We start from the raw sequence: 27,940 nt of genomic DNA, 5'->3' as shown, positions 1-27,940 counted from the left end.
TCTGCCAGTATTATATTTCACCTCCACGCTAGGCCAAGAAATATATGTCTAAATAATGAGTGATGGTTTTATGAGTAAACTCGAGAGGAGAACCACATGTCTGCTTGTGTTTATCTCTGTATTTTTGCGCATCCATCTTTCAAGCTATAAATCTTCTAAAATGTAAAGGTGAGATTCCTTATGTTAACATTTGCGTAAACAACTGTCTCCCAGGTGATAAAACTTTAAAGCCATTAACTGCACTAGCTAATGTAGGTTTCTCTGATAATCACAGATGGAGAAGCGCAACCTCACGGTGGTGACTGAATTCATCCTGATGGGCATCACGGATCGTCCTGAGCTGCAGGTGCCACTGTTCGTGCTGTTCCTCCTCATCTATGTGGTCTCCGTGGTGGGCAACCTGGGCATGATCATCCTCACCACGGTGGACTCCAGGCTGCAGACCCCGATGTACTTTCTCCTCAGACACCTGGCTCTCACCGATCTTGGATATTCCACAGCCGTGGGCCCCAAAATGTTGGTCAATTTTGTTGTAGATCAAAATAAAATCTCCTATAACTTTTGTGCTGCACAACTCGCCTTCTTTCTTTTTTTTATTGGAAGTGAACTATTTATCCTGTCGGCCATGTCCTATGACCGCTACGTGGCCATCTGTAACCCACTCCTCTATACTGTGGTCATGTCACAGAGGGTGTGCTGGGTCCTGGTGGCCACCCCTTATCTCTACAATGTATTTGTGTCTCTTCTAGTCACCGTAAAGATGTTCACTTTATCCTTCTGTGGCTACAATGTCATCAATCATTTCTTCTGTGACTGCATCCCCCTGTTACCGCTGCTTTGCTCAGATACACGAGAAATCGAATTGATCATTGTGATGTTGGCAGCTTTTGATTTGATCTCCTCACTTCTACTCGTCCTGGTGTCCTACCTGCTTATCCTGGTAGCCATTCTCAGGATGAAATCAGCAGAGGGCAGGCGCAAAGCCTTCTCCACCTGTGGGTCCCACCTGACTGTGGTTACAGTGTTCTATGGGACGTTGATATTTATGTACGTGCAGCCTAAGTCCAGTCATTCTAATGATACGGACAAATTGTCATCTATATTTTATACCTTGATCATTCCAATGTTGAATCCTCTGATCTACAGCCTGAGGAACAAAGATGTAAAATGTGCCTTACAAAGAATTTGGAAGAGAATAGGCAATGTCTTTTCTTAAAAGTTACACACAGTACGCATCTCTTAAATGTAATTACCTGATTTATATAATTGTAACTCCTCTGTACGTCACCATTACAACAAGAATACAAAATATTTTAAGAAATGAGAAAATAAAATAAAAATGCACAATCTTAAAGAAAAATATTCTCTGTGATGTTCTTCACTTTACAAAAAACTTTTCAGTGTCATGTAGCTTTTTGTGTATTTATTCTTACATTTTGTAAATATAGTCTTTCTGTTTTACACTTCTTACATATCTGTAAGTTGCATTAATATCAACCTGCTAGAACTCAAAACATGCCAAAGGAATAATAATCAAAAGCTGTGTCATAAAAATGGACACACAGACCAACAGAAAAGAAAATGACACCCAAAAACAAGCCCAAATGACTTTTGAGAAAGTAATCAAGAACATGGCACAAAGAAATGATAAATGCTTTATTAAATGGCACCGAGAAAACTGGATCTGTACATGTGAAAGAATTCAATAGATCCCTATCCATTACCAGTTATATCAACTCAAAATTCATGAAAATAAGGGAAACCATGGGACCTATGTGTTCATGAATTTATAACTGTTAACAGACAGGTCCCATGGTTTCCCTTATTTGTAATGACTAGTATTCGTCTAGGATAATCTTACCGGACAAGCAGAAAAGGTCAAAAGCTATGTACATATGACTATATTGAAGTAAGGAGGTCAGGTCTGGCCGGTGCCATATAGATCACACGGTGGATTGTAGGGTCTGGCATCTTGTCTTCATGCTGGGGGAAGAACGCCCCCTACCCATCACCTGCCTCCCAGGTGATGGGCGTGCCCAGATCGCTGGAGTCAGGGGCGGGCACTTGGTTGATAGGTTACTGAATGTGTCAGTCCAGTGTCTGGGACTGGGCATTTTGTGGCCCTGCCCCCTGTGCTGACCCTATTTAGGCCCAGACCAGACTAACCGCCATTTTGTCATGCCACGTGTGTCTCCGTGATTGTGTCCTGTGTCCTGTTTCCTGCTCATCTCTGGGCATCATGGAGTCCCAATTCAGCTCTCCATTGAAGCTAAATTGGCTTGTTGATATAGTTTCTGTTATTTCTTCGTCTTTAGTCTGTTTCCTAACTGTGTTGTGTGTTTGGGGGCTGCAGGCCTTAGAAACAACGGGTGGCAAATGGCCTGTTAACTGTATAATAAAGACCCCAATAGTTCATATTTCAAAATGTGGCTTCTGGGATGACTCACCTTACAACAATACAAGATGAGGCTAAGCGAAAGGAACCCCAAGATGGAACACAAGAGTTTTTTGCTTGATTTGTGTGGGGTTTTATCTTTGCTGTTGTTTTTAATGAACTATGTGATTTTTTTGTTTCTTTTGTGTGTTCTTCCCCCATGGTATAATCCCTGTTATCACTGTATTTAATTCCCGTGCCCTGCATCTTGCATATACATATTTCTAATTTGGGGAAGGGAAGGAAAAATAACAAAAATAACAAATACTGGTTGACACATTGAGATGTACAAGACACCATGTTGAAAATGATCTTTATAACTTTGGATGTACAGGAAGGAGGAGTTGGGGAGGTGGGGCAGGAAGAGATAGTGGGGGGGGAAGGAAGGGGTAACAATGCTCCATAGGAAATGTACTCATTACCTTACTCTTATAAATGTAACTCTTCTGTACAGTATCTTTACAATAAAAATTAAATATTAAAAAATTCATAAAAAGCTGGGGCTCACACTTCTATCATCATAGATACTCAGGATGTTGAGGTCGGAGACTCATCATTGAGAGTCAATCTGAGCAGACAAAGCTCCACAATGTCTCTAATTTTGAGTAAAAGACTGTCTTTATTACTTTCATATGGTTATTTCTTCGGATGTGAAAATTTAATCATAGTCATTGATACAGGGCATCTGTGCATATTATAGGTTAGTCTTGAGTGTCTATATAAATGTATGTGTCAATGTGTATGTTTCAATGTAGAAAAAGTCTTTAAACATAACTTAAAATGATAGGTATTGATAAGGAATTAAAGAACTCTACCATGTGATCTGGCTATTCCATGCTAAGTACATATCCAAAAGATTGAAAATGGTGATTGAAAAAGAATTCTACACTCTGATTTGCATTCCAGCACTTTTTACAATAGATTTAATCTGGAAGCAACCAAAGTGTCCATCATGTATGATGGACATATTTATACTCCCATGATGTATAAATAAATTGTAGGATTTACAGAATGTATTAATTTTCAGTCTTAAGATGGAATGATGAGAGATTGTATTATTGCACGTAAGGTCAAATATAATACAAGGTGAATCAAAATTGATTTCATAAAAGTTAAAAATAGAAGGGGACTGGGTAAGGTGGCTCAGTGGTAGAGTATTTGCCTCACATGCATGAGGCTCTGGGTTCGATTACTCAGCACCATGTACAGAGAAAAAGCCAGACGTGGGCATTGTGGCTCAAGTGGTAGAGCACTAGCCTTGAGCTGAAGAGCTGAGGGACAGCGTCCAGGCCCAGAGTTCAAGCTTTATGACCAACAGAAAAAAATAATATAGGAGTAGAACATACAGACAAAAGTTATCATCACACACTGGGAGATTAAGAGGATGAAGAATGTTCATCAATTAGCTAGAGATAATTTCTATTGTGTTTTTACCAGGTAGGTTGATCATAATAAGGAGTAAAAATGTTTTATTTTAAAAATGATAATCTTTTATGATAGAAAATGCTTATACCACAATACATACTATACAATGTCTATGTACATATAAATGCTTCATCATTCCCATATGTTTACCCCTGATGTCTTTATCTATCACTTAAAATAAATTTCATTTAAATAAATAGAAGAAATTCAGAAATCAATTATACCAATACAATGAAGAACAGTTGATCAATGCAGTCCAATTGACAGCCCAGAAACAATGCGTCACATAGATGGGCCTACTATAAGAGTGTGAAAAACAAACACAAAAATGGAAAGTATAGAGATTACTCAGAAAACTAAAAGTAGAATAACTCTATGATCCATCATACCACTTTGGAACATTTATCCAAAAATTGCAAGTCAGGACATAGAAAGAGCACCTACACAGGCATGTTCATTGTAGCTCTAGCTACCATAGCCAAGTTATTATAGCCCAGATGCCCTCCAATTGATGAATGGATCATGATAATTATTCACACACATGTGCATGCATATCCACACACACACAATTTTACAAAGGAATTTTATTCATTCATCATAAAGAATAATATTGATGGGAGTGTAGTTGTAGAGGTTGGAGGGAGGGGATGGTAGGGGAAAAATAAAGGAGGGTAACAATGATAGGAAATGTACTCATTACCTTGCTCATGTAACTGTAACCTCTCTGTACAGTATTTTTATTATAAAAATGTATAAAAAGAATAATATTATGTCATCTAGTGAAAAATTGATGGACCTTGAATGAATTATATTGAGAGAAGAAACTCAGAGACACCAAAGCCAAGATATGATACAAATTCAAGCAACAAAAATAAAATTATATGAGATAAACTATATCAAACTTACAGTCTTCTAAGACTGTACATTACAAAGAGTAATGACCACCCTGAAAAGGCAAATGATAAAGTATTTGCAAAACATCTAGTACAGAGTTAATGTGAAAAGTAAATGATGATCCTATCACATAATAACTAAATAGCTAATACATAAATTGATAATGAACTTGAATATCCTCTTATATGGTCAATAAGCATATACAAAGGTCATCACCATTATAAGTCATCAGGAAAAATGCAAGTCAGAAGCACTTTATACCAAGGCTAAAGAATACCATTCACTCAATACACATCAGCAGGTAGAGCCTTATTACCCTAATTTTTAAATGCTATGAGCTAAACAACTACACTGTATTAAATCAAAAAATAATTGGGCATATTCCCCTCAGAGCCTCTCCCGTGGGATTCCTCATAGTTAAATCAGTAAGTAGATTCAAACAAATTAATCAGCCATATTGACACTGTTCTGAAACCTTAGCATGCTCATCCTGAGAAAACATACAATAAATAGCAGTGTATTCTGAGGGTTACCACTGAAAATTTCTAAGTTCTCTTGGCTATTTTTCTGCTACACATTTTCACTGCTAAATATTACATCTCAAATTACTTGTACTTTTTGATTTACTCAGAGTTCTGCCTAGAATTAAATACCAAATCTTCCTAGAAGAGATAAGAAAATATAAACATAAAATATATAAGAAAAATATAAAATATTGAATTTAAATATCTATAACTGCTTGTGGCTTTTTCGATAGTATGTGTTTTCATTGAATGAAGTATGTGCTTTCCTAATGAAGTTACTCTACATTAAAGACAGTTTCTTACGGATTAACAGAAGGTAAGGAAACTTTAGATATATTTATTTGGATCTTTACACGATATTATGACAAATAATACCTAACATCTCTGTATTGTTTTTTACTTCAGTAATCATTTTGTATTACTTATTTCATAGTTTTAGCATTTTGAGTTTCTAAAACATCAGTTACAGTATTTGTTTTGATATGATGAGGCAGAAGAGAGTCATAAAACTCCTAGCAGAGGATAGTGAAAAGATGACTATGAGAGAAGTGCCAGAGTTTGCACTGAATATTGGCTGCTACTGTTAGGTAAATGACATAATGTTCCCCAAAGTTCATTTCTGCATGAGATGTCCAATCAATGGCTGGTATTGTAATCTCCTCTTTAGCAAACTCACTGATTCATCATAGAAGTCAAGCTATTCAAAGTTTTGTTCGTTTCATTCAAGTTGAATTTATAGATTTAGATTTATGTGCATTCCAGAAGTTCATCCCATATTATTCAATCTTCAAGAATCACAGTGGTTTTCTGTACATGACTATGAATTGCATGGTGTAATAATGTTGCTTATGAATTACAGTCCAAATTTTTGTTTAGTATCTAGCAGACATTTTTTTCTCAACACAAATTTAGCTGAAACATTTTATTTACTTGAAACAAATTAAGCTCAATTATAATGGAGAACTTTGATTGCGATGATGTTTGTGTCTTTTTCAAACAATTGTAGAATTTACTAATCTTTTAATTTTCTAAAGATACACCAACCCATATATGGCATGTTGGCAAAGCATGAAATACATTGTATTGACTTTTATGAGACTAGCAAGTCTAATTTAAAATTTTTTTAATTCAAATTATTATATTTGTTAATTTTCCTTATCCATAATAAACTTTTAAGCAATATAAATATCAAAATTCACATGCTTCAGGAAACTAGATGAAAGTAAACCATTCCACACAATGGTTGAAAGATGCAGAACTGTGATTCTATTTTGCAATATGCTTGATCTATCAGCTCAAGTGTTTGGATGTCTGAAGAAATGTTTTAGGCCATCCAGTTTGCATTCTGGTGATATTTACTTTGAAAAGAGTGGCATTTGGTGATAAAGAGTTGAAAATTTGAAAATAGCCTGAGTTCCAGTCACTGTGTAAAACATCTTTACGGCCCACCAGGTGCAGCAATGAATAGCAAGATTATTTGATCACTTTTAATGTCACTCTCTACTAATCTGCTTCTGGGAAACCACACAGCCCAAATACACCTGTACACACCCATATATGTACACCTATGTACATACCCACACCTATGTGTGCCCTATATGTATATATATAGATAGATAGATAGATGTAGTCATTATCTGTAGTCATTATTCATTGTCAATAGTACACACCTCTTTAATGCATTCTTTAATATGACTGTCATTTTTTAAGAAATGTTTTCAAGGATGTCCTCAGATTTCAACACGAAGAATATCACTGAAGTGTCTCTGTTCATACTGAAAGGCTTCACAGACAACGTTCAGCTGAAGGTTTTCTTCTTTCTCCTGTTTCTGCTAATTTACCTTTTCACCCTTGTGGGAAATTTAGGACTGATTGTATTGGTCATTGGGGATTCTCGACTCCACAACCCTATGTACTATTTCCTGAGCGTCTTGTCTTCCATAGATGCTTTCTATTCTTCCCTTATCACCCCAAATATGTTAGCAGATCTGATGTCAAGGAAGAAAGTCATTCCGCTGTCTGGCTGTGCGGCACAGTTGTTTCTTGCTGTGACGTGTGGGACCACAGAATGCTTTCTATTGGCTGCCATGGCTTATGATCGCTACGTAGCCATCTACAACCCCCTTCTCTACACAGTGAGCATGTCACCCAGAGTCTATGTGCCCCTCATCGTGGCTTCCTTTATCGCTGGCTTTATCCATGCCACAATTCACACGGTGGCCACTTTCAGGCTGTCCTTCTGTGGCTCCAACGAAATCAGGCACGTCTTCTGTGATATCCCAGCTCTCCTGGCAATTTCTTGTTCTGACACTCATATAAACCAGCTGCTCCTCTTCTACTGCGCGGGGTCTATTGAGCTGGTCACCATTCTGATCGTCCTGGTCTCCTACGGCTTCATTCTGGCTGCGATCCTGAAGATGCGTTCTGCAGAAGGGAAGCGAAAGGTTTTCTCTACCTGCGGCTCTCACCTGACGGTAGTGTCGGTTTTCCATGGCACAGCTGTGTTCACCTACGTCAGGCCCAGCTCTAATTATGCGCTGGAGCATGATGTGATCGTGTCGCTGTTTTACACCATTGTGATCTCCATGCTGAACCCCGTGATCTATAGCCTGAGGAACAGGGATGTACAGGCAGCCATGCACAAAGTGTTGGAGAAAACCCGGTTCAACAAGAACGTGTGCTTCTCCTATTAAAAAAAAAAAATCACATAGGATGGAATTGGTGCTCAGAATGTAGAACAGGAGGAAGACGTCCGATTAAATGCATTTCATGATTCTCTTCTGGGCCTATATTTTATTTTAGTTTAATGTTAGTATTTTTAAGTTTTTTTCTCTTTATTGTGAAAGTGATGTATAGAGAGATTACAGTTACATACTAAGGTAATAAGTACATTTCTTGTCAAACTTGTTACTCTTCCCCTCACTTTTCTCCTTTCTCTGCCCCCATCCCCCAACTCTCAACTTGTACAGATCATTTCCAACATATTGTCTCTTGTCTATCACTGTTGTACTGGTTTCCCCTTGTCCTTTGTCTCACCATTCTGTTGTTCCCCTTCTCTTCCCTAATTCAAATAAGCATATATACAATACTAGGGTACCAGAATCAAATACAGTGACAACGGGATATACCATAAGGGGAAAAACCATACAAAAGAAACAAAATATCACATAGTACATTAAAAACAACAACAAAGAAAAACTTCTTGTGTCCATGTCTTGGAGTTCATTTCACTTAGCGTCATCTTATATGGTCATATGTACATAGCTATTGAGCTATTCTGCTCACCTGCTAAGATTATCCTAGGCATATACTAATTATTGCAAATAAGGGAAACTATGGAACCTATGTTTCTTGGGGGTCTGTCTTACTTCACTAAATATTCTGTTCCTATATTTTAAAATAAAATTATGGGCCACATTGTCTTCCATGTTGTTACATTTTCCAAAGAACTGCAACACCTCTTTCTTTTTATACAACATTCATGATAATCTATGCACACATCTCTACATGTGCTTACAAACTGAAATATGTAAAACATACATATGTGCTCCTATGATGTTTTATAATTTATTTATTATTTATTTTGATTATCAATACATATTAAAACAATGTGAATTAGGATCTCCTTTATTGGTAATTATTTTTATATATGCATACAGATGCACATAATGTACTACAAAGTACTATAAAGAATAGAAATCTTCTTTAAACAAAACTTAAAATTACAAAGGATAGTGAATTTATGGTTTAAATATTTCTAAGCACATATCATAGAAATCAACCACAATGTTAACGAAGACCAGACAACTTGAGAAAGCAGATACTTCTGTTGAATTAATAAGTAATAGAATCTCCAGTGATAGCAGGATAAAATATTCAGATTTTACTAAGAAAAAATTCCTCCCTGGTAATCCTATTTCTTTAATTATCTGGAAAATGTTAGCATAAAATAATAGCAAGTGTTCTTAGATGCTCATAAAAGTGAATCAAGTTTAAAATTTTATTGAGGAAAGAAAACATTTCCACCCTCCTGTAGAATTTATATCAGTTACTGACATTTAGAAAATAAATTGGAAATATTTCACAAGTTTGCATATTTAACAAAATCAGAAAATGTCTAGCTAAATATATTAACATTATTTGAAGACCAAGGCATCCACAGTGTGAAAAAATAGTGGAATCACACAAACTTAAATTGCTTATAAATGGAGTCTACTTTGTTGAGTACATAAATTTGTGTTTCACCATAATTCATGACAGTCAATGTAATTAAATACATGTATCTGTGAATTTTTATAATAGAATTAGTTCCAAACAATCTTTCCTAATATGTCCATATAATATATAAGATATTTATGTATTCCAGTGCATTATCTGGAATTATTTATGTAAATGTTGTAATATTTCAAAATAAGAAAGTGATATTATTGTTACACTGAGCTGAAGGTTGGTGCAAATGGGGTGTTGCTAATAGACTTTAAATCTCAACTATGAAGAGTCAAAGTTCTAGATTTCAGTAGTAAAACCTTATACTTATATTTACAATTCTGTATTGCACACTGAAATTGTTCATAGTGAAGCTATCATGTAAAATACAATGAAATATTTTTAAAGAAAATGCTTGTAATTTACCCAGGCACCAGTGTCCTGTAAGCCTGTACTCCTTAAGCCTAGCTAATCAGGAGGCAAAGATCTTTTTTTTTAATTTTGAAAATACCTTACAGAGGGGTTACAATTACATGGGCAAGGTAATGAGTACATTTCTTATCAATAAATGTTGCCTTCTCCTTTGTTTCCCCTTCCCATCTCCCTCCCCCATCCACGGCCACCCTCCCCCCACCCCCGGCAAGGTTGTAAAGTTCATTTTTCGACATAACAACTTATACATCTTATTGTTGCAATGAGTCCACCTGTATCCCTATTTAAGCATTTGTTTATTTCAGATAAGTTGATGTTAGGTGAAATGAACCCCACCAAAGTTTTTCGACATAACGTCTTGTACATCTCATTGTTGCAATGGGTCCACCTGTATCCCTATTTAAACAATTTGTTTTTTTCTCTTCCCCACCACAAATTATACCAACATCAAATACAGTGAAGACAGGGGTTATAAAATATTTGGTAACAGTTACTCAAGCTAATAGATTCTCCTTGTATGAAGTATGCACTGTAAGATAATTTAAGCAATAATATATCATCTACATGTGTGGTATAATATAATAGATGCAGTATATGTTAATATATTCATACATAACATACTAATTATATATAGAGATATATTTTACATATATGCATATTATGTATATTATGTACATTTATAGTATATAATACATATGTATTATGCATTATACATACTACATATAGTATCTATTATATGTATATCATGTACATATATATAAAATGTCTAATACATGCATATATTATATAAATCTATACACATATTAATGCATAAATAATATATATTATATACATATTGTGTGTTTTATTCAATAAATACTCTATGTTATTCAACATAACCAATGAAATCCAAGGCAACCTTCACGTTTTACTCAGTGTGAAATTCTGAGAGTGGGCATGAGTAATGAGCACGCTATTTTTCATTTGTCTTTCTTTCCCTCTGGAAATTTTATTTGTAGTGTTCGGGGACTTGGCTCTCCAGAAAGCACCTCAGGGTGGAGCCCTTCAGGGACGTGAGCAACACAAAACCTGTCTCCTTGCTTTGTGCAGCTGCCTCAACGGAGGTCTCATCTCAGCAGGCCGCTGCACAGGTAGGCTACAGAAGAAAACGTTTCTTATGTCTATGTCTAAACGTAAATTGCAAGTACATTTGAATGATTTACTTTTCAAATTAGACTCCAGACTAAAAGGCTGTGCCTGCCTTCCAGGTGGCTCCACGTGCTGACATTTTGATTATGGCAAGGACGGGGATGGAAGTTGATGATGGCCAGATTCCCAGTGGATAAATGAGACAGGTGTATTTCTCACTGCAGACAGGTGTACTTCTCACTGTAGACAGGTGTACTTCTCACTGTAGCTCACCATAGCATGTAAAAGGATGTACTTTTCTACTTCAAAACTAGCAAAAGTTATAGCAGAGGCTTTAACCCCCACAAAGGAAGTTTCTCAAATGTCTCTGAAAAATCTGAAGTTTCCAAGAAAGGCTCACAAAATCACTGCAAATTAAAAATGAGAATTTTTAATATTTATGTTTGCATTATTTAGATTGTAAAACTGTAAGTTGAAAATATTACTGAAATTATTTATTTGGTAGACTCTCAGATATATGTGGAAAGTTTTGGGGGGGGAGGTTGTTCCAAACACAGCATAGGTCTAAAAAAAATTTAGACAAATCCCAAGGGCTTAGGGAGAAGCTCAGTGGAAGAGTGCTTGTTTATTGTGCAAAAGGCCCTGGGTTTATATCTAAGAATGGAAGTAAAAAGAACAAGATATCACCTCCTAGACCAGTAAAATTTAATTTCAAAATCATTAAGATTTAATTTTTATTTGATCCTTATTCACACTCATATTTTTGGGAGTAAGACAGGAAAGGTAAGATACTAATTATAAAGTTAAAAGAAATAAGTTGAAGTGAACTGAAAGTGAAGATCAGGCTCAAGTCATACTGGCCATGAGCAAAAAGCTCAGGGACAGTGCCCAGGCCCTGAGTTCCAGTGCCAGCACTGGCAACAACAACAAAAACCTAACCTAGATGTAAAATAAAATAAATTGGAGCAGCCCATAATTAATTGAAGGGGAACTGGAATAACTGTGAATGGAATAGATAGGAAGGAGTGCTAGAAGAAAATAAGAGGCGTTTGAGGAAGGAGAGGAGACAAAGTAGGAAGAACTACTTATTTGGTGAAAGAAAGGATTACGCATTTCTGAAAGACACAACAAAGGGTAAGTACTGAGATGTGAGTCTGTTAATGACATTAAGAGGAGAAGGGAGTGAGAGAAATGAACAAAGAAAATCTCAGGTTATAGACAACATTTCTCACAAATACTGAAATTCTCTAGGAGTCTGATGACAGGATGATTTTGACAAAATAACAGGGAAATCTGGGAATAGCATGACCTGAAGTCATTTTGGCTTTTCAGTCACAAAAGGCCAATCTCTTTTATCACTGGGAACACACACACACACACACACACACACACACACTCACACTGTTGTATGCATCAAATGTTGTACAACACTCATTCATGAAAATATTAACCAATACAATAGTGAACTATATGTGCACTTTACCAAGTACCATACAATGAATAAGCAAAAGGTCAAAACCAAGCAATGCCCAAGAACTTGGTTTTGTCCCTTGTGTTTCTAGGGCTCCTGAAAAGATGGGAGGGGAAAAGCCATAATTGAAGTCTAATTTGACCAAGAAAACTGATGGTTTTTAATAAAACATTTATTAGCAGCATCAAAAAGACACAGTAATTTGGACTATTTTATGAATATATTTTTTCCTCTTAAGATGAATATAACATAAATGGCTTCTGGGAATCATACCCACGTGGCCGAGTTCATCCTGATGGGAATTTCTGAGCGCGCAGAGCTGCAAATCCCCCTCTTTCTTGTCTTCCTGGTCATCTATGGACTGACGGTCATTGGGAACCTGGGCATCATCACACTCACCAGCATTAATCCTCGGCTTCACACCCCCATGTACTTCTTCCTGCGACACCTGGCCATCATCAACCTTGGGGACTCTACTGTCATTGCCCCTAAAATGCTGATCAACTTCTTAGCAGCCAAGAAGAGCACCTCGTACTACGAATGCGCCACCCAACTGGGCGGCTTCCTGGTTTTCATTGTGGCTGAGATCTTCATGCTGGCCGTGATGGCCTATGACCGCTACGTGGCCATTTGCAACCCTCTGATGTACACGGTGGTGGTGTCCCGGCAGGTCTGCGTCCTGCTGGTGTCTCTTACTTACCTCTACGGCCTGTTCACCGCGGTGGTGGTCACCTCTTGTGTGTTCTCCGTGTCCTATTGCTCCTCCAACGTCATCAACCATTTCTACTGTGATGACATCCCTTTGTTAGCATTGTCCTGTTCAGACACCTCTGCTCCAGAAACAGCTGTGTTCTTCTTCTCCGGAACCAATTTGTTTTTCTCCATGATTATTGTTCTGATATCCTACTTCAACATTATCCTGGCCATTTTGAGGATACGCACTTCGGAGGGGAGGAAGAAAGCCTTTTCCACCTGCGGTTCTCATATGGCAGCAGTCACGATCTTCTACGGGACTCTTCTTTTCATGTACCTGCAACCCCGGACCAACCACTCCTTGGACACGGACAAAATGGCCTCTGTCTTCTACACCTTAGTGATACCCATGCTAAACCCTGTGATTTACAGCCTGAGGAACAAGGATGTAAAGGACACTTTGAAAACATTCTTCAGGAGCTCCTGCCTGTCATGCAAACCCCTGTTAACTTGAAAACTGCAATTCCATTTATGTAAGAGGTTTGGTTCCCTTCCTTAAAATACTGTTCTCGAAAGAAAGTGGCAATACCTGCTGAGAGGAATTCCTTCATTTCCTTTGACATAAAATGTAATCGATTGTATCCCAGATTTAAGTGCCCAGAAAAGAAAGCATCACATGCATATGATAAATTATGAAATTGGTATGCTTCAAAAGTACAATATAATATGTCAAATGGTTCTTATATTTCCTAAAACCAGGGAACAGGTGGTACAGATGTGTGGGGATCATTTCTTGGTTGATATCAAGGCTCAGAATCTTCTCCTTCCAAATGATATTTTGTATTTAGACAGCAAAAATGATGTTTTTATTTCATAGCATCTTATTCAACAGATTCTGAATTTCTAAGGAACCATCTCTATCTTTTCTTAAAGATAAAATGTACATCAGAAAAGTTACTTTTAGAAGCGCATACATACTAGACCTAAATGTTAAATTCATATGTAATTAGGACATGTGAAAAACGAACTAAAGCAAATAGAAAAAAATCTATTTTCATCTCTCTTGCTTAGTGCTTCCACACAAAGGAATGTGCTAATATTCAACGAAAAAAATTTAAAACCTCAGAGTTAATTTTTAATTATCATATAATTTCACAAAGGGGTTTCATTGTTTTATTTCCAGAAATCCATGGAATGTACTTTGATCTAATTCACACTATACTCTTTCTTTTTTATTGTGAAAATACATACAGAGGGGTTACAATTACAAAGCCAAAGTAATGAGTACATTTCTTATCAAGCATTGTTGCCTCCTCCTTTGTTTCCCCTTCCTATCCCTTCCCATCTCCCCTCTTCCCCCCATGTTTTTTCTTTCTTGTAATTGTTTCTATTACTCTTTCTTTTACACCCCCATTTAAACCAATATAGTGGATTTTATTATTCTATTTTCACATATGCATATAAAGTATTGTGATCAGAATCAATCTGTATTACTATTTTAACTCTCCTCTGGGTAATTTTAGTACCTCATATTAAAACCTGCTGTATTAAAATATGTTTTATTATTTTTATTGTCAAGGTGATGTACAGAGGGGTTACAGTTACATAAGTAAGGTAATAAATACATTTCTTGTTATCCCTTCCCTCATTTTCTCCTACTTTCCCTCCCCTCAACCCCCCCCAAAGTTGTACAGATAATTTCCAACATATTGTCTTGTGTATATCACTGTTGGATTGTCCCCCACCTTGTCCTTTGTCTCACCATTCTGTTGTTCCCCTCCCCTCCCCTAATTCAAATAAATGTATATATAATAACAGGGAACCAAGATCAAATACAGTGAAAATTTTTATTTTAAATAAATGTATATATAATAACAGGGAACCAAGATCAAATACAGTGAAAATTTTTATTTTGAAAGCATACATTAAACTTCACTTCTTCTAGTATTTTTATTTGATATGATTTAGAGCAAAATGTTATTCAACTAAAGAACATAAAATCGACAAACAAAAAGCAAGACAAGGCCCTGTTTCCTGAAAGACTCACATGTTCTCCCAACTATTCCAGAGGGGTGAAAAAAATTGTGCCTAGTTATTACCAAATCTGTACAGAGAAACTATTACTAATGTATAATGATCCAGTGAAAAAGAAAAGCACTGACATGTGAGGTAAAGGAAAAAATACATTTTGGGGGTGGAGGAGTCATAAATTAATTACATTCAGCAACTAAGGTTCTTAGGTCAATGAGTCAGTTTCTAATGTAGTCAAACAGAAGCAGAGCAGGTGAAAGCAAGGCATATCCCACAGTGATTGAGATACCTGGTCTCAATACTAGCAATAGATTTGTAGTTTTAACCATTGAACACTTTATTTTTTTAATGTGTATGGTAGATGTATCAGCAGTCTCTTCCTCCTGGAAGCTCAGGAAATGATCTATTCTCTTGTTTTTTTTCCTTCCTCTAGAGATTGCCCACAGCCATTTTCCTAGCTCTATTTCCAGCAAATCTATTACTAATATCTTTCTGTTGAAATACTTTTCTCTGACTTTAATCCTCTTTCCTACTTCTTCCTTCATGGTGATGAGTTGACAGACACCAGCATTTCATAAAAGCTTTCTAATGACAATACATGTGGCAATCTCTTTTTCCACTTGGAGTAACATTGTGATGGTGAATCTTGATTGTCCTTCATGGTATTGGAGCACATCTAGGAGATTAGTAAAGCACGGGTGTACTGGGCAGATGTGGGCAGCTGCCTTCAGAAAGGAATGGCTTACAGAATAACCATCATAGGGGAAAGCCACTCCCTGCATATGGGAGTCAACACGTAATAGGTGAGAAGACGGGATAGAATGAAAGTGACAACAAAGGGAGACCTTCATTGTTCCAGAGGGAGAGCATCACATGCTGCTGTGGATATCTGTGGACATCAGGTTCTAGCTGCTTATACTTTTAATGCTTACAACACATTCAGTGCTTTCCAGGGAATCTCGAAGCCCTTAAGCCTGTTCATGACACCAACTCATTGGTCCCACTTGTTCTGAAGCAACTTGTTTCTTAACCTGAGCACTTGTCTGGTCCTCTGACTTTCCAGCGAACAAATGGACTTAAGCCTTCACAATGCACACACACACACACACACACACACACACACACACACACACTTTACAGTGCATTCACTGAATAAAATAATCTATTCCAAGCATTCCACAATGAGACATGTTTACATACACACACTCACCTAACTCTTGCCATACTCCAGATGTGATAAATTCCAACAACCAAGCAGGACCCACTACCAAACTATTAGGAAGATAGGATCAATGATTTATAGCTCTGATCATATTATCCATGCTAAACAAGTTTTGTTTATGCATTTGCTGTTTTTGAAAGAGAATTATTTATCTCTTTATATGGATTTGGGTTAACCGAAATGCAAATGTTTAAACATCTAGTTATTTCTAACTATCCTAACAGCAATTTGAGCTATAGTAGTCAACTTACATTTCTAATCATTAAAAATAATTTGGGCTTGGGGGTGTGGGAGTTCTGAGGCTTCAGTTCGGTACCTGGGATCTGTTGCTGAGTTCTCTTACTGAAGTGCAGCACTCTAGTATTTATGCAACAGTTTGCTTCTAGCTTTAGGGTGGTTAGTGACAATAATAACTTCAGGGGCTTTCCTGCTAGGCTGGCATTAAATATGACACTCAGATTTCAGCCTCCTGAATGGCTAAAGATTCTAGGCCAGAGCCACCGGCACCCAGCTGATTAAAAATAATACATATTATACATTTCAAAAGTAAACGATTTTATAAATGCCTTACACAATCACAAATTAAGTGTAATGATTCATTGATTTACATTCATTGAAATGATTAATCATGGAAGTATTTTTGTATTGAAAAAATTATACAGTTTTGCTTCTTGTGATTTTTGCTTTGGGGCAGTATTAGGGCTTGTAGTCATACTAGGAAAACATTCTAATTATTTCTTTTTCCTTTTTGCTTTAGTTATCTTTTGAATAGGGCTTTGAGACTCTGCCCAAGTCATCCTGGGTTATCTTGTGTAGCGATGACTACAGTGTATGTTACCACACTTCCATTTTTGTTTGAAATGGAATCTCACTCAGTTTTTTTTTCTGCAAACAATAATCATCCACATCTTTGCCTGCTTAGTAACTGAGGAATACAGTTATGAGCCACAGCAACAGGACAAAATGTGTTTCTTGATCACCATGTAACCAAATATGGCAATAAACATTTCCTTATATACTTCTGTTGCCATAACATTTTGGTGCTTAACTTCCTGTCTCATCTGTCTCATGACTTTTCAACCTAACATCATCAATATTTGCTCAACAACTATAAAATACAAGGTCTAGCAGAGAGGGCATCAACATGGTGCAAGACACTAGAGGGAAAAATGGCTTATTGTGAATCTGATTCTGTGAAGCCATGCCACTTAAGAGTCAGAAAAACATAAACAGGAAACAGGCATAGATTTGTAACTTTTACACATTCTACATATTTAAAATTAACTGCAGGACAAGTTTAAATGTTAAATCATTGTCCACTGCCATAAAACTTGGTGTAAACTGGGCTCTGGTGGCTCAAGCCTGAAATCCTAACTACTCAAGAGGCTGACATCTGAGGATCACAGTTTGAAGCCAGCCTAGGCAGGAAAGCCTCTAATCACCAATTAAGCATCAATACACTGGAAGTGGAACTATGGCTCAAGTGGTAGAGCACTAGCCTTAAAAACAGAGAAGCTCAGGGACAGCATCCAGGCCCTGAGTGCAAGCCCCAGAATCAACATACATACACAAAAACTTGATTCAAGTACTATTGCGAGAAATGCTGACTGTTGAGGTAACTACATTTGTAGGTGGATAAAGTATTACCCAACTCTTATTATAATTAAATCCAGATATTTGATTTAGAGTAATGAAAATCAACAATGCCTAGAAAAGAATTCCTCCACCGGGAAATTAAAGATTCCCCTAACAGTAAACAAATACCCAGGGACCTCACTGATTTTTCTCAGCTGCTTTGGGAATAACCAAAAAATTGCATTCATGCTTCCAAAAGCAGGCTGCAGAAAGAAGAGAGATTCATAAATTCTCCTGATAGCAGTCAGGTTAGTAGCCCTACAGGAAAACAAGGACTTATTTCTCATGTTAGGTGAGTGGTTAGAACTGGAAATTATATCTACTTAGTTATTTCCAGAAACTGAACCTCAGTATGTAATACATAATTTATATTTTATATAGTATATGATTTTTCTTGCTCATTGATATTGTATGCACAATTGTAGTCACTCACCCATGATAGACTTAATATCCTATACCATACTTTAGAGCATTTCCAAAACTTTATTTTCTAGAATAACAGTACTTTAACACTGTTATTCTATTCCTTTGTGATTGCAAGGGACTATATTTACATTTGCTATTATTTCTGTACTCTCCTGGGGTTCTAAAGAATGAACTTTGAGACAGCTGAACCTGTTTTGGAATTCTCTACCAGGGATGCAGTCTAAAGATTTTGTTGTTCTGGTGTGCAGTATGGATACTATGTGAGTATAAATGATTCTACCAGAGCTTCTGTAACGGCATGTAATTTCCAGTCAAGTGATAAAATTTCTCTTATCGTCACACATTCTTAAGTCATTTTATTTTTTATCTTGTATTTTTAAATAAGTACTTTTTATTGTAAAAATACCGTACAGAGGGGTTACAATTACGTGAGCAAGGTAATGAGTACATTTCTTATCAAGCATTGCTGCCTCCTCCTTTGTATTTCCCCTACCATCCCTGCCCTCCCATCTCCAGGACTACAATATCCCCCTACACCCAGGCCAATGTTGTAAAGTTTGTTTTTCGACATAGCGTCTTGTACATCTCATTGTTTCACAGTTTTACTTGTAGGTGCTTGTGGTCTCCTAGGATGGCACAAGGCAGGATTTGGCATGCAGAATGTGAAGGAGAGAGAATGTGGTCAAATGTGTGAAAATAGAGTTGAGTTTGTTTTGAGGAAGGGAGAGGGTGATGAGGAAGGGTGATGTAGGGGTGAGTCCAATCAAGATACGCAGAATACAGACATGAACATGCCAGAATGAACCAGGCTTATACCAACAATGAGATGCTAACAATGAGATGTACAAGACACTATGTTGAAAATGAACTTTACAACTTGGAAGGAGGGAGGAGTTAGGGAGGTGGGGAAGTGGGGAAGGAAGGGATAGTAGCGGAAAAACAAAAGGAGGAGGTAACCATGCTCCATAGGAAATGTACTCATTACTCAAGTAACTGTAACCTCTGTGTACAGTATTTTTAAAATAAAAAACACAAAAAAAATGAGGTTGCCAGGCGCTGGTGGCTCACACCTGTAATCGTAGCTCTTCAGGAAGCTGAGATCATAGGATCGTAGTTCAAAGCCAGCCCAGGAAGGAAAGTCCATGAGACTTTTAGCTCCAATAAACCACTCTGGAATAATGGAAGTGGTGCTGTGGTTCAAGTGGTAGAGCGCTAGCTTGAGCTGAAGAGCTCAAGGACAGGGCCCAGGCCTAGAGTTCAAGCCCCATGACAGACCAAAAAAAAAATGCAGTGGGATGAAAGGGGAGATACTGACAAGATACATTTTCTTTATCAATGGACATGCTGAATTGTAACCTTTTTGTAACACTGATTTAAAGGCAATAAAAATAGATTTTTTTAATATATAAGGGAAAATGTCAAAGAGAAAAATGGTGGCATGTTTTTTGTGTTGCTTGTTTTTGGTTTTGTTTGTTTTGGGTCAGTCATGGGGATTGAACTTTGGGGCTGGATGCTCTACCACTTGAGCTACAGTGCCACTTCTGGTTTTCTGGTGGTTCATTGGAGATAAGAGTTTCATAGACTTTCCTTTGAACTACCATCCACAGATCTAAGTCTCCTGAGTAGCTAGGATTACAGGTGTGAGCCACAGGTGCCCACCTTGGTGGAATTTTTTTTAACAAATCAGTTGTGCTTTTCAATGGAAAAAAAAACACTAGGAAAATAAGAACTCTGAATCTAAGTCATAATGTTTTCTAATGGCATATTGAACTACATCTACCTTATATCAGCAATCTGTAAATGACACAAAGTAAAATGTCTGCTATATTCTGCATATTTTAATGATTTCTAAGTTTGGTTCTAGGTTCTGAACTGAGTCATTTCAGGATAATAGTGACAAAGGATAAAGGTGTATATGTGGAAGCTAGACTTAGCTTACAAACTCAAGTAAATACATGGAGTGGTATGCAGGTGTAAACAAATGCATTAACTGAAATATGGTAGATTAGAGGGGGATCTCAGATAGTGTAATTCCTTAGAAAGCCAAGATGAAAGATGAACAAAATAAAACACCAGGAAACATGTACTTGAAAGGAGTAAGCTGAAGTCCTGGGGAAAAGCATAGCTGAATGAAAAGGAGAAAAAGGGGAAATGCGACCAGAATCAAATGCATTTTACTACAAGAGTAAGGGGAGTGAGGAAAGGGGTGGGTAGAGGAAGAAGAAGTGGGAAGAAGGTCAAAGGGCATTGATGACTCCTTTGCACAATGATTTAAAGGTGATAATAAAAATAAAATGACTTCATGTCAGAAAACTTTGCTGTATCAAGATTCATTGCATGTACACATAATTCTCAAGTGCTAAAATTGTAATGGGAGTTACCTCCTGAAATCCAGGGGCTGTGGATGACTGGTCTCACAGAACGTTTCCTTCCAGGTCAGGATGGAGAAAGGGAATGTCACAGTGCTCACGGATTTCATCCTCCTGGGAGTCACAGACCGCCCTGACCTGCAGGCTCCTTTCTTTGTGCTCTTCCTCATCATCTATGCGATGTCAGTGCTGGGCAACGTGGGCATGGTCATCCTCACCAAGGTGGACTCCAGGCTACAAACACCCATGTACTTCTTTCTCAGACACCTGGCTCTCATTGATTTTGGTTACTCAACAGCTGTGGGACCCCAAATGTTGGTAAATTTTGTCACCAAGCAGAACACAATCACCTATAACTTGTGTGCCACACAGCTAGCCTTCTTCATCTTTTTCATCATCAGTGAGCTTTTTGTTCTATCCGCCATGGTCTATGATCGCTACGTGGCCATCTGCAACCCTCTACTCTACATGGTCATCATGTCTCGAAAGGTGTGCTGGACACTACCTTCCCTTACCTCTACAGTGCTTTTCTCTCTCTGATCACCACCATCAAAATTTTCATTTCCTCCTTCTGTGGCTCTACTGTCATTAGTCATTTCTACTGTGACAGTCTTCCCCTGCTGACCTTGCTTTGCTCAAGCACCTGGGATGTGGAATTGATAATATTGATATTTTCAGCATTCAATTTGGTGTCATCCCTGTCGATAGTCCTCGTGTCTTATGTGCTCATCCTTGTAGCTATTCTTAGGATGAATTCTGCAGAAGGCAGGAATAAGGCTTTCTCTACCTGTGGGTCTCACTTGACGGTGGTAGTGGTATTGTATGGGACTCTATTCTTTATGTACGTGCAGCCAAAATCCAGTCACTCTTTTGAGACTGATAAAATGGCCTCTGTATTTTACACCCTGGTGATCCCCATGCTGAATCCCATTATCTACAGCTTGAGGAACCAAGAGGTCAAAGGTGCCTTGCACAGAGTGTGGAGAAACCTTTGCAACTTTCGATTTAAAGTGTAATACACAATGGTTATGCAATAAATGACACAAAGGCAATGGTTTATTCCATGTATTAAGCCTTACAAAGTCCTGTGCTAAAAGACGCATCAGAAAGTAGAAGTATTTTCTTGGTTCTCAAACTATAGATATAAAAGTACTGATTGTCCTTTAGGAACTCATTTTTGCTTGTCTTCAAGTTCAGTGTAAATGTGTGAAGTTTGTGTCATTAATTCTTACATTGCCAAATGTCTGTGACAATTAAAGGAGTACCTTCAAGTGTGTGGGGCCCATTAGACCTTTTGTTGTTGTTGTTTTTGTTGTTATATGCATCCATAGGTTATAAAGAATAATTTTTATGTCTCACACATCATTTAAATTTCCATGTGCATCCCATTACATGATGTTACTTAGGAGCTATTTGCTTAGTGCATTATGTACTGCATTAATACTAAGCAAGGAATAATTCATTGTAGAGGTTTTTCATGAACAAACAAAACAAATGAATCTAAAAGTATGGAAATGCCATATGATCCTGCTACATCACCACCCCTGTATATACCTGAAGGAATCAAAGACAGCATACAATAGTGCAACCTGCATGCCCATGTTGACTGGCAATATTCACAACAGCCACTAGTCATCTAGTTAGTCTAAATACCCATGGATGTTGAATAGATAAAGAAAACATGATACATGTAATGAAAGAAATCATATTGTATGTAGAAAAGATGGAAGGAGTGGAAATACCACCATATAAAAGCAAAATTGTTGGAAGTGGCACTGTGGCTCAAGCGGTAGAGTGCTCACTTGAGCTGAAGAGCACAGGGACAGCGCCCAAGCCCAGAGTTCAAGCCCCACAACCAACCAAAAAATAAAATAATTTAAAAAGCAAAATTATATTTGATTCAGGTGTCCTGCATCTTGTATATACAGTTTTCTAATGTGGGGAGGGGAAAAGAAATAACAAAATGATGAAATAAGGCTACAGGATGACCTATTGTAACAATGAGATGTACAAAACACTTGAAAATGAACTTTACAACTTTGTGCAGTGGGAGGAGTTGGGGGAAGTGGGGAGGCAAGGGATGGTAGGGGAAAAACAGAGGAGAGGGTAACAATGCTTAATAGGAAATGACTTATTACCTTGCTCATGTAACTGTAACCCCTCTGTACAGTATCTTTACAATAAAAATTTTTTTAAAAAAGCACTGGGCACCAGTGGCTCATGCCTGTAATCCTAGCTATTCAGGAGGCTGAGATCTGAGGATTGCAGTTCAAAGCCAGCCCAGGCAGGAAAGTCCATGAGACTCTTATCTCCAATAAACCACTCAGAAAACTGGAAGTGGTGCTGTGGCTCAAGTGGTAGAGTGGTCACCTTGAGCTGAAGAGTGCAGGGACAGCGCCTAAGCCCAGAGTTCAAGCCCCACAACCAACCAAATTAAAAAATTAAAAAAGCAAAGTGGCGCTGTAGCTCAAGTGGTAGAGCGCTCACCTTGAGCTGAAGAGCTGAAGGACAGCGCCCAGGCCCAGAGTTCAAGCCCCACGACCGACAAAAAAAAAAAAAAAAAAATTAAAAAAGCAAAATAAGCCAGACTCAGAAAGACATGTACAACATGCTTTCTCTCCTATGTAGCATTGTGAAAATGTGATTGGGATGGTGATGGAGATGACTCTGATCTGCAACTAATTATAAATAATAAAATTTGAAAAATAGCTTCTATGTGTAATAATAATAATCATGCTGAATGAACAATTAAAACTAATGCCATTTATAATCGTGCCCACAAAAATGAAATATTTTCAATACATTTCAGATTTCATATAGAAATACGCAACAACTTTGGTGGGGGGTTGGGGGAGGACTGGGTGGGGGAAGGAGGAGTATGGAGAGGGATGGGAAGGGGAAACAAAGAGGAGGCAACAATGCTTGATAAGAAATGTACTCGTTATCTTGCCCATGTGACTGTAACTCCTCTGTACGGTATTCTCACAATTAAAAAAATTCTTATTGAAAGGAAAACCTAAATAGATATTCCAAACCTAGGCAAAGTAAAACTACTTAATATTATTGTGTAGATGTCACTTCTTCCAAAATTATTTATAAGTGATACCAGTTATACATGTAGTAATTTGTTTTGTAAATATCAGTAATGTTACCCAGTTTTACTGAGAAGTAAAAGAGCCAAAATAACCAGCTCAATATTGAGAAACCAAATTTGAGACTGACAAATTCAGTTTCAAAAATTAGCACTGATATCTAGTAATCAACAAAGCTTGTCAGTAGTGAAATAATAAAATACATTTACAAAATAGAATAGAGTGGAACAGAATAGTATAGCCTAAAAATAGACACGCATAAAAATAAATTCGACTGTATAATGACAAAGGAGTAAGGTAAATGCAATGCAGCAAAGATTTTCTTTTGCAACAAATGGTTATAGAAAAAGTTGACTTTGACATGTATGTGATATACAGGAAAATGTTCTAAAATTTTAAATATGGTACATACAGGTAATTGTTCTAAAACTTGAACTATGTTTAATGTCTTTTTTGACCAATAATTAAATGTGTTGATGTACAGACTTAACTTTACCTTACTTATGTAAACTAGAAGAGAAACTGAAATCGTAAAATATGAAATACTAACATTTACCATGTACATGCTCCATATCAATGATTTTTTGTGTATCAAGTCACAAAAGCTGCAATATGGAACCTAAATGGGTAAAAGCATCTCATATACAAGGTAAACAGTTGTTCAGCCATACAGAGAATGGTGACATGTCATATGTTTTAGAATACATGGAACTGGAATTTACTACTAAGTAAAATAAACCAGTCAGCAAAAAAAAATGCATCACATATTCATTTCAATGTGGAAAGGTAAACATGCCAGTCTGAATAGAGAATTGTGCTGAATAGAGTATTGTGCTTGTTAGGGAGTATGAAATCTGGGTGATGAGAGAATGAAGGAGAGTTGATCATGGGTAATAAAACTCTTAGATGGAAAGAATAAGTTCTAATATTCTATACTACAGTTAGCATGGCTATAATTCACAAATACATATTAAATATTTTATGAATAATTATGAGCTTGAGAGCTCTAAAAATAAAACAATGAAGTTAATTAACTTGATTTCATTGGTACATATGGATACTTATATTGAAACATCACAGTGTACCTGATAAACCTCTGCAAGTTTCATGTGAATAAAGATTTTTAAATTATTTTAAAATGCAAATTATCTTGATTTGGTCATTATACATTGCATATGTGTCAATTTCTCAGTCTGGTAAAATAAAACAATTTATGTTTTTGATTAGCTGAACACAAAGCTGTTGAAAATCCAAACAGCAGTTGTCCATTTTTTGTGTATAGGAAAAATTTATGGAGCAGAAAATGGTAAACTTTTTTGGAATGCTCTCTTTTGTAGATACTGTTACAACATCTGTATTCTTGTTAAATAGATGTGTTGTTTGTTTAAAAGTGCCATATAATGTTTGAATTTTCAATGTGTATTCTGCTTCCATAGTGAATTTAAATATCCATAAAGATAAGAATAAAAGAGCTACATGTGTACATCATCTTGTGAATGTTTCAAAGATTTAACAACCAATATTAAGCATTTAACCATTATTTCCACTGCCTTGAGATAATAAGATATGTTCTGTATAATAATAAAAGACCATTAACATATCCCACAGGTATAATATTTTGTTATTAGTTGTAGAAAGTTATCGCACAGAACTTTCCTTATACAAGAACATAAATTGCACTTTGCAATTAGCAGATATCCCATTTGAGCTTTACAATGCTCAGGAATGATTAGCAAATTATGTTCCCCTTTCAGGGATAATTCTCAGAGGGGTTAGTGATCTCATAAATTGCTTTTATGGAGTTAAGAAGCATGGAGAACATAGGAAGACTCTTTAGCAAAGGTGAGTGGCTTGACTGTAGCTGTTTCTGTGACCTTTCATAGAGTCCCAGCGACTACAAACTATATTACATTCTATTGAATGGAAGCCTTCTTTTTTTGTCAATTCATACTTCTTTAATTATCATGTCTGGCATCAAATTTTGAAATCAGAAAGTGTGAGTTTACAACTTTTTCCCTTTTTTACAATATAGTTTTGTTCTTTTAGCATTTATACAAGGTTGTGTCCAATGAAACATGATGAATTTAATGAATCTTTCACTATTCTCAACCTACTTCTTCCCTCAATTTTCTTCATGGGAGAATATGCATTAAACTTTATTCATTCATCTGCTGCCCTCTCCTTGATCTCCTCTTCCCATTTCCTGGTATTTATTTTGTTGCTCTGTGAGTTAGCCTTTTGAAGGAATTACACTGCTTGAATTCTTCCATGAGTCTGCCACACTTGAGTTAACACTTCAATGAAAGGTTTTACACACGGCCCTGAAATGTTAGCTTATCTATTTATAAGTAAATTCTAAGTTCCACATATGCATCCTTTGATTTTTTTCCAGGCCCTTTCATTTCTTTGCAAATGATATTTATTGTTTATAACAGATAACTAAAATTTGTATATATATATATATATATATATATATATATATATATATATATATATATATCACATTTTCTTGAGCTATTACTCCACAAGGGTTATCTGGGCTGATGTAATACCTTGGCTAAGGTGAATAGTGCTGCAACACCATAGAAGTAATCTTGGCTTTATTATTATTCTCAAGAGGAGAATTTCTGGATCATTCAAAACAATAAGAAATCTGGTAAGTATTTTGTATACTTAGATTAATCTAAATGGATTTTTTGGTGGTGGTGATGTGTGTGTGTGTGTGTGTGTGTGTGTGTGTGTGTGTGCCATAGGGCTTGAATTCAAGGCCTGAGCACTGGTGCTCCACCACTTGAATCACATCTCTGCTTCTGGCTTTCTGGTAATTAATGGGAGATAAGATTCTTATAGGCTTTTGAGTTCAGACTGACTTTGAACAATGATCCTTAGACCTCAGGCTCCTGAGTAGCTAGAATTAGTAGGATCTGATTACCTGAATTTTTTGACAACTTCCTAAGAATAAGATTTTCAGTGAATGAACCTGAGCTGCCTTTCTAATTCATTAAAAATCTCTCTTCCCTTTATTTCATTAATATATCAGAGTTTTAGAATGAATGGTCTCATTTTTACATGCTTGGTAAATTTATTTCAAAGACCCTTTTATGACTTTTTTTCTGTCACCTATGCTGACTACAAATGAAATATTATATAAAGCATTTATTATATTCCAGATAAAATATCTTTCTTTTTAAATAATATTTAATGTAATTATGTACAACTGATATTCTTGTCAGTGTACAGTATTATTCATGAAGCCTGTGTTTCTTTGGCTTTGGCTTACTTCATTTATAATTTCTTTCCAAGTCTTTCTGTTTCCTAACTAATGGTACAATATCTTCTCTTGTTTTCTTTTCATTTTGTCTTGATTGCTTGCATTTGGATTAAAGGTGAAGCAAAGATGAAGAAAAATAATGATTCTCACTAGACAGTATGTGAAAAATGGAGCAGATATCTTGAACCAGTGAGCTCAGAAAAGAAAAAGTAGGAGAGAGCAACAGGAGGGGAAACTCATTTCTCATTACCTGATTCATGTAACAGTAAACCCTCTGTATATCAAAACTACAATAACAATAAAAAATTTAAGTATACTATAAGAACAGATGAAGTATTACCGAATAATAACTATGGAAATAATAAAATTAGGTCCAATGTGACATATTTGTAGCAGCAGGAAAAAAGATGGTTACAATGCTTATCAGTCCAATAAAATATTTAAATTTGACTTTTTAATGTAGTAGAATAAATGAACAAATTACATCATTAAATTATGTTGGGTAGAATCATGATCTTAGCATGGTCCTAATTTTGGAGATAAAGAGTCATGTAAGGAGCTGTTTATGGTTGATATGAAATGGACTCAAGGAAATTAATTTTATTTAAGTGGGCTAAGTCATTCACAGATAGTGAATAAGCATGATTTCTCCAAATGACTATGACCGGTGTTTCTAGAAGTTATCAT

General features: G+C 36.5%; 3 protein-coding genes and 1 pseudogene across 3 annotated transcripts; all 4 read left to right on the top strand.

Annotated features, from left to right (window-relative positions):
- Nucleotides 1-274: 274 nt before the first annotated feature.
- On the top strand, nucleotides 275-1,216 carry LOC138833598 (olfactory receptor 8K3-like). The gene has a single exon (XM_070031879.1). It carries the CDS (start codon nucleotides 275-277, stop codon nucleotides 1,214-1,216), a length of 942 nt encoding a protein of 313 aa, XP_069887980.1.
- Nucleotides 1,217-7,001: 5,785 nt separating this feature from the next.
- LOC138834155 (olfactory receptor 5T7-like) lies at nucleotides 7,002-7,993 on the top strand. The gene has a single exon (XM_070032911.1). The coding sequence runs from the start codon at nucleotides 7,002-7,004 to the stop codon at nucleotides 7,968-7,970; it is 969 nt and encodes a 322-aa protein (XP_069889012.1). The 3' UTR covers nucleotides 7,971-7,993.
- Nucleotides 7,994-12,767: 4,774 nt separating this feature from the next.
- LOC138833597 (olfactory receptor 8J2-like) lies at nucleotides 12,768-13,846 on the top strand. The gene has a single exon (XM_070031878.1). It carries the CDS (start codon nucleotides 12,768-12,770, stop codon nucleotides 13,719-13,721), a length of 954 nt encoding a protein of 317 aa, XP_069887979.1. The 3' UTR covers nucleotides 13,722-13,846.
- A 7,116-nt stretch (nucleotides 13,847-20,962) lies between these two features.
- LOC138834154 (olfactory receptor 8K3-like) lies at nucleotides 20,963-21,906 on the top strand (annotated as a pseudogene).
- The last annotated feature ends 6,034 nt before the right edge of the window (nucleotides 21,907-27,940 follow it).

The sequence above is a fragment of the Dipodomys merriami genome, unplaced genomic scaffold, assembly GCF_024711535.1.
Source record: "Dipodomys merriami isolate MVZ:Mamm:240054 unplaced genomic scaffold, mDipMer1.0.p SCAF_21, whole genome shotgun sequence".
In the NCBI taxonomy this organism is placed as follows: Eukaryota; Metazoa; Chordata; class Mammalia; order Rodentia; family Heteromyidae; genus Dipodomys; species Dipodomys merriami.
This window is presented reverse-complemented; position numbering and strand designations above follow the sequence as displayed.

Bases quoted from the DNA above. Each gene is read 5' to 3' on its own strand.
- LOC138834155 (XM_070032911.1), top strand. From the start codon at position 7,002: ATGTCCTCAGATTTCAACACGAAGAATATCACTGAAGTGTCTCTGTTC.
- LOC138833597 (XM_070031878.1), top strand. From the start codon at position 12,768: ATGGCTTCTGGGAATCATACCCACGTGGCCGAGTTCATCCTGATGGGA.
- LOC138833598 (XM_070031879.1), top strand. From the start codon at position 275: ATGGAGAAGCGCAACCTCACGGTGGTGACTGAATTCATCCTGATGGGC.